Source organism: Hakea prostrata, chromosome 9 (assembly GCF_041222555.1).
Source record: "Hakea prostrata isolate BN-2017 chromosome 9, UWA_Hpros_2, whole genome shotgun sequence".
Classification (NCBI taxonomy): domain Eukaryota; kingdom Viridiplantae; phylum Streptophyta; class Magnoliopsida; order Proteales; family Proteaceae; genus Hakea; species Hakea prostrata.
Genome location: NC_142608.1, coordinates 61,012,251 through 61,019,716, shown reverse-complemented (window position 1 = coordinate 61,019,716; position 7,466 = coordinate 61,012,251). Strand labels below are relative to the sequence as shown.

Sequence of the window (7,466 nt, the reverse complement as noted above, 5' to 3'; positions counted from 1 at the left end):
AGATTTACTTAGCTTAAATGTGCACTTAATATGTGTTGTTATTTTAGGAGTAGTTGATTGTTGAATCTCATTTTCCTCTTCTTCTATTTTTTTATTCAAACTCGTCAAACTTGTAGTATTCACATGTTCTTTAATCTCATTTTAGTATGCTAATGTACTTTTTTCTGTCTTTTGACAATCAACCAAAATCTATAGATTAAGTATCTTGCAATTTTAATTGTCCAATAGGTTTACAGTTACGAACTTATTTTCTGTAAGCATTCATTAAGAATAGGCATAGTATCTTGGACTCCCTACAACTGACATAAGAAAAAAATTAGGTAAAATTTGAAATGTATATTTTAAGGAGAAGATTAACAAACCTTTAGAGCTGATTTAGAAAGATTGAAGAACTTGCGTGAAGTTTGAGAAGTTAAATGGTGAACCCAATTATCAAAGGGATAAGCTGCAGAAGATAGAACTTACATTACATTTTGGAGTTTACGTACTTTAACAGAGAGTTTAGATTCTAACAACTTATACAGAGGGTTTAGAATATCAAGAATTTTTTCCAGAATAACAGTGACATGAAAAACCCGAATTGGCAGATATAATCAATAAAGCAAGAGTGGAAACAACCCCCCTGGCATAGTTGAAGCATAAGACTGGATTCATTCAATAGACTTTCAAAACATTCAGTACATCATTGCATGTGTCAATACAGTTGGTAATATCTACTGTATAATATTCATGTTACTTTCCAGTATAAATTCTAAATTTCAGTACAAAACTTTTGGATGTAAACGATCACATTATCTATTTTGTATCTCCTCATGCATACTAGTGCTAGAATAATGTTTTGCCATTCTTAATTAAGTTATGTGATTCATCTTTTGAAGATTCATGGCTTGGAGTTGGGAATAGGTCATGTATGATTGTTAAATGATGTGCTTGCAGTTTGTTCACGGATCTTGTAAGAGTAGAAACAGGCTGCATGTTAGGTATTTGCTTCAGGGTGAAAAATAGATATAAGTTGAGCTGTTGGAACCTAAAATAGAAAAAACTAAGAGAAGCTTTCAACAATTAATTTCATGGTGAGGCCACTGAGTAACCCTGTATTTACTTAGATATTGTTCAGAAGAATAGTTAATGTCAAACTATTTATGGTTGGGCATTTTAGTAGATGCATTCTAGATGAGGTCTCTGGGTAATTGGTTAGGGGAATCTTGTTAGAGACAATTTTGTATCAAGGTAATTGTCCGTCTATAGATGGGGCTTACCACTATCCATTCTAAAATCTATAGATAAGGATGCTAAAGAGAAGATTAACATACCTTTACAACTATTGTAGGTGATTCAGGGGTGAAAAACTTCTTAGAATGACCCTTAAACATTCACTATTTTGCTCAAAGTAATTCACTCCTTATTCTGCCTTCACTTTCAATGCAGGACATTAACATACGTTTACAACTAATGTATGTAGTTGGGGGGTGAAGAACTTCTCAGAATGGCACTCAAACATTCACTATTTGGTTGAAACTTCTTTCACTTCAGGACCTTTCAAGTAAATGTAGGGTGGTTTTTTGTGCAAAGTGAACAATCAAAAGTATGTATGGTGTTTATGATGTTTTCTTAAATTCACTGAATCCCATGTAATTTCTTTGGAGATATTATAATAACGTAATTAAATAAATTGCTTCATGGGTTGAACTTTAATAGATTCACCTTGTTATTGGTAAGATCCGATGTAATTTTTTTGGAGAGATTAAAAAAATCTCACCATTTTTAATGAAGTTTGTTTTCATCAATTAACATTTCTTGAATAAATAATTTATTTTAAATGATTGTAATTGTAATTGAGCATTGCTTCATGGATTGACCTTGTTATTGGTAAGTGGTTGAGTTTATTTATTTGGAAAATGAAAAGAACTTACATGTGATTCTTAAAATTACAGAATCCCATGTAATTTTTTTGGAGAGATTAAATAATCTCATCGTGTTTAATGAAGTTCATTTCATCAATTATCATTTCTTGAATGAATAATTTATTTTAAATGGTTGTAATTGTAATTGACCATTATAGACGTCATTTATTCTTAATGTAAAGATCTAATTGAGTGAATATAGAGGGGTATTGGATGAAAACCAAATGTAGCCATGTCGCTTGAGTTCATACTTTTATAATAGTAGTGTGTGTGTATATATATGTGATTAATACTCATTTTGAATCCTATTTCTATTTAAAAGAATAGAAAGACCCCAAATTCTATAAAAGACAAAAGAGTTTTTTACAGGTTGTACACTTTAGTGGGGCTTTAACTCTAGGTAACACACTTTAGCGCCCTAAATTATAGATTGCATGCTCTCACAATTACAGTTGCACATTGTTAACATTTTGTCCAAGATTCTATTAACTCATTAATGAAATGACCATATTACCCTCTTTAGGGTCAAATGACATAACCACCCCCATTGAAACCCTCATACCCCACACCTCGCTAGAAATTGCCCACCTTCGCCGGAAACCACCACACCCCTACTATCTCTCCACTCGCCGTCCCTTACCAGAAAATCCCTCGGGAACTTCAATCTGGGTCTGCGTCGACACGATTAGAAACTCTAATTGATGTTTCTTGTTCTTCATTCTTCTCTTTATAAAAGCAATAAATCCAAAGATAAGAACTCAAAAGTGGATTACAAGTTTCAAATCAGCAGTATAATTTTACGGTTTGCCGAACTTGAATGAAATTATGAGTGGATGGGATCTCACATGGATAGTTGGGTGTGGGCTAAAAATTCAAATGAGTTGTTTTATAGAAAATCTACCCTACTAGCAAGCACTCATGTGGCCAAATCCACGAATTAAGGAAAAGTTAAGAAATTCCAGGCTAGGGTTAGTTTCTGGCAAAGAGAAGTTCAAGTATTGAGAAATGACTGGGATCAAATCCACGAATTAATTTGCTTTCAGACTAGAGCAGCACCCTCCAACTTCTATTTAAGGTTTTGAAGGCTCTGAAGCTCATAAGGTTATGGCCTTCGTTATTTCCCTCTTTCTTATCTTCATACGAATCGTTGCCATCATTTTTCTTCACATTTGTCTCGCAAGTGGAGAACCTGTGACGCCGCAACATTGTCGCTGCCGACAGAGTCTCTCCTTTGATTTTTCTTATGAAAATGATGAATTGGGTCTTGGGTTGTCGGAAGAAGAGTTGGGTAACCTTTCTTATTTCAAAATAGTGTTGCATTGGAATGTGGATTGAATAAAGATTGTGTTGTTTTCAGTGGGTGTATTCTCTCTTCACCGACCTGAGGATTAGGTATGGGATGGTTTAAGTGGGGGTAGTCATGTCATTTGACCCTGATGAGAGTAATATGGTCTTTTCACTCAATGAATTAATAGAATTTTTGATAAGATACTAACAGCGTGCAAGTTGTAATTGGGGAGTGTGTAATCTATAATTGAGGGCACTAAAGTGAAGTACCTAGAGTTTAAGCCCTACTAAAGTGTGCAAATGCAACCTACGAAAACACTGACAAAAAGTCCATAAGTCTATTATGGGTTCTGGGTCAAAAGGTTATTCATTTTTGCACATGTCACTAAAAATTCTGAAGCAAATTGAGAGTATACTAAGCATATATATTTTTTTATGAAAACCCTACTGTTTCTCATTTTTCTCACTCTCAAACATGATGTTCTTTTCTCTATTTTCACTCTCATTTTTTACTATGACATCCCAAAATTTATTCATAATTTATTATTGACAAAATTTACCAAACTATTTTTCATTTTTTAGCAAAAATGGATTCTTGTATTCATTTATTTTAAATTAAAAAAATAGAGAATGAGAATTGATACCCAAAAAGCCCTAAGCATACAAATAAATAATAGAGGAAAGAGAAGCAAAGAGAAGGAAAATTTTCACATATACTACTAGCATAAGTATTATGGAATATACAACATAAACCTTCTTACTCAATGACATGATCGATGGCTTTTCATTTTACTCTTCCATGGCTTCTTATCTTCATTGGCCTTTGCTTTGGCTTGTACTTTTGCATTCTTGAGGTTAACATGAAGCACCCAACGATCCTCCAAAACATAGTATGCCCAATGACTGCCCCAATTATCACTCCAGAACAATACCCTGCAATCATGAATCTCCAATCAAGTAAACCTATTGTATAATCTTCTTCTTTTTCTAGTGTTAAAGCAACTGGAGGTAATGATCTTTCTATTACTGGTCCACATCTCTTTGGTAATGGAAATCCACACAATCCCACATTTCCTTCGTACGATGCAGGTGAAAAAGTTCCAAATTGGGGTCCTTGTGGAATCATTCCTGTGAGATTATTTTCTGATAAACTCAAAAATGAAAGGGATGTGAGACTTGCCATTTTTTGGGGGATTTCTCCTGACAAACTATTTTTGGAAAGATCTAATGACTCCAATCGAATTAATTGAGCAAATGAAGCTGGAATTTGGCCTGTAAGGACATTTGCAGATAAATTGACCTCCATGAGTGCTTTTAGTACCCCAATTCTAGCTGAAATGTTTCCTCCAAACTTGTTGTGAGAAAGGTTTATGGTGGTAAATGTGCTAAAGATCATTTTCATCTCCAAATTTATCCCTTTGCTTATTATTTCGATGATATCATGACCAGAAGATATATTTTGCAAAGATAGATAGGCACCCAATTGAGATGTATTAGCATCCAACATTGACTTCCATTGAGAAATATAATCCAACGGCAGTTTTCCTGTAAAGTTGTTTACAGAAATGTCGAACACTTGTAGCATTGAGAAGCAAGGAGAATCGCCGACCTTCGACTTCGGGGAAATAGGACCATAGAATTTGTTCGACCTCAAAATCAGTACACGCAATTCAGGTAGGCTTTGCAACCAGAAGGGGAAAGTCCCACTTAACTGATTATTCCCCAGATCTAACTCCTCCAAGTCAATGCAGTTCACCATTGATTTTGGTACGTTCCCTTGGAGTTGATTCCCATTGAGCTTTAACATTTGTAGTCTGCATCCTCTGGTGAAAGAACCAGGAATCGGCCCATGTAAGTTGTTCTGCTCTAGAAATAAGACCGATATATTTCCAATCATATGACCAAAACACTTGTTGGGAATCACACCACTTAATTTGTTATATGACAAATCAAGAACTTCAAGATTGGTTCCATTACAAGCTGATGAGATTGGAACTTTGCCAACCAATTCAGAGTTGTGGGAGAAGTCATCATCATGATCACCATCATCGAGAATACCATTTAATTGGTTGTGTGACAAATCTATATAGTGCAATGATGGGATAGAGAATAGAGATGAATGGACGGGTCCCTTAAGTAAATTGTTCCCTAAGGATAGAGTCACAAGATTGGAAAATCCACCCTTAAAGGATGAAGGAATTTGACCACTCAAGTTGTTGTATGAAAGATCCAAACCTTCAAGTTTAGTCAGATTTTCAAATGAAGATGGGATTGGTCCTTGAAGAAAATTGTGATCCAAATCTAGATAATAAAGATTGGGTAATTTGTCTTTGGAAAATGAAGGTATTTGACCAGTCAAACTATTATATGAAAATTGCAAGACACGAAGATTGGTTAGATTTTCAAATGAAGATAAGATTGAAGGAATTGGTCCAGATAAACTACAATTGGAAAAGCTCACACCCTCCAATGACTTCAAATTCCTGATTGAGTTGGGCAACTTTCCACATGGTGGTAATGAATCGAGGAATAACCATCGTAGAGAATTTACATAAGGGAACTCAGGCAAGTAACCTGAGAGAAGATGGTTATCAGATAAATCCAAGAATTCTAAGTGTGGTTGTAGGTCAAAAAGGTTCCTCGGAATCTCACCGTACAATTCTGTGGATCTGAGAGAAAGTTCTCTTAAAGAAGGGAGTTTCCCTAGGAGATCTGATATTGTTGAAGACAAATTGTTGGAGTCTAATCTGAGTCCTGATAGGGAATGTAGGTTTACAAGAGATGTATCAACAGGCTTTGAGATTGAACAATTGGACAACCATAACCATTCGAGATTAGGGAGCACGGAGGATACAACTTGAGACCAGTCATGATTATTATCTGACGACATGTTCACGTCACTGAGATGAAGTACCGTCAAATTGGATAGATTTTGAATGAGAGTTTTGAGGTTGGGATTTCTGAGTTTCAACCCTCTGTTGTAGGAGACATCAAGATAAACCAACTCCGTCAACCGTGAAATATCTGAGGGGATTTGACCATCAAAGGAATTCCACGAGAGGTCGAGATGTGTTAACTTGAAGAGTCGATGAAAACCATGCGGAATGGAACCTTCAAATTTGTTGCTAGAGAGGTCAAGCATTTGGAGGTCTAGAAGGTGGAAGAGGCTGCTATTTGCATGGATTTGACCACTAAATTGATTCTCACTGAGATCGAGTTTTTGGAGGTTATGAAGGTGGAAGAGGCTACTACTGTCATGGATTTGTCCTCTAAAAGCATTCCCAGAAAGGCCGAGAATGGTTAAATTAGAGAGTCGATCAAACCCATGTGGAATAGAGCCTTCAAGATAGTTCCAAGACAGATTGAGATTTTTTAAATGAGAGAGCCGATTGAACCCAGATGAAATAGAACCACTGATTGAATTGTCGAAGAGAATCAGCGATTGGAGGTGGGTAAGATGGAAGAGTGCACTGGTGGAAGGGATAGAACCGCAAAGACCAAAAGAATTGAGGTCGAGACCAATCACACGACCACCGAGACTGTCACATGTGACTCCCGTCCATGAACAACAGTCGGTATTGTTCTTATTCCAGGACTCGAATGGGTTACCATCATGATGAGCATGGAAACAAGATTGTTGCTCATGCTTCAGTTGAAGCAAAGCAAACATCTGATCAGGGAGACATGACTGATTTAAGGGTGGTGAGATTAAATAGGAAAAAGCAGTAGTAGACAACATTGAGAGGAAGAAAAATGTTACTGCCATTTCTCTTCTCATTTTGTTATCTCAGACTCACGGAGGAGGATGCAGGGGAATTAAAGACTCTGAGGAAGAGAGAAGGGATTTAATTAATGATCAGTAGTGATATTCTATTTATAGAAGACGGAAATAAGGCACTGGCTAGGGCTCATACATGGATCCACTGACCCGCAAAAAACATAAAGTAATTTAACAGATATTCCATGTTAAGGCTCAAGATTGGAACCCATAAAGTGACAAACTCTGACGACTTGACTTCAACAGATATTATTAGTAATTTAATATTGTATTCCACATATAATTCCAAAGTGGTACCCATTTGGGTCGACTCCAGACTCCTGAGGTGAGTCACCCGTCAACTTTTCTAAAGCGTTTTATCTATTTTCCATTACAATTGGTGGGTTCAACTAATCTTGTTTATCAGGTTACCAATCCATCGCTACAAAACATAAATCTTTTATTCATCTAAAAAACAGGGGGAAAAAAACCAACAACTCTTTTTCAGTTTTCTATAA

General features: G+C 35.9%; 1 protein-coding gene across 1 annotated transcript; it reads right to left on the bottom strand.

Moving 5' to 3' along the window:
* Positions 1-357: 357 nt before the first annotated feature.
* On the bottom strand, positions 358-6,957 carry LOC149005975 (uncharacterized). The gene is made up of 2 exons (XM_089136013.1): positions 3,953-6,957; positions 358-445 (listed from the first exon to the last, which is right to left on the bottom strand). Exon 1 carries the CDS (start codon positions 6,955-6,957, stop codon positions 3,976-3,978), a length of 2,982 nt encoding a protein of 993 aa, XP_088992139.1. The 3' UTR covers positions 358-445; positions 3,953-3,975.
* Between the last annotated feature and the right edge of the window lie 509 nt (positions 6,958-7,466).

What these genes read in the sequence shown, in the direction of transcription:
- LOC149005975 (XM_089136013.1), bottom strand. Translation starts at nt 6,957, where the DNA reads ATGGCAGTAACATTTTTCTTCCTCTCAATGTTGTCTACTACTGCTTTT.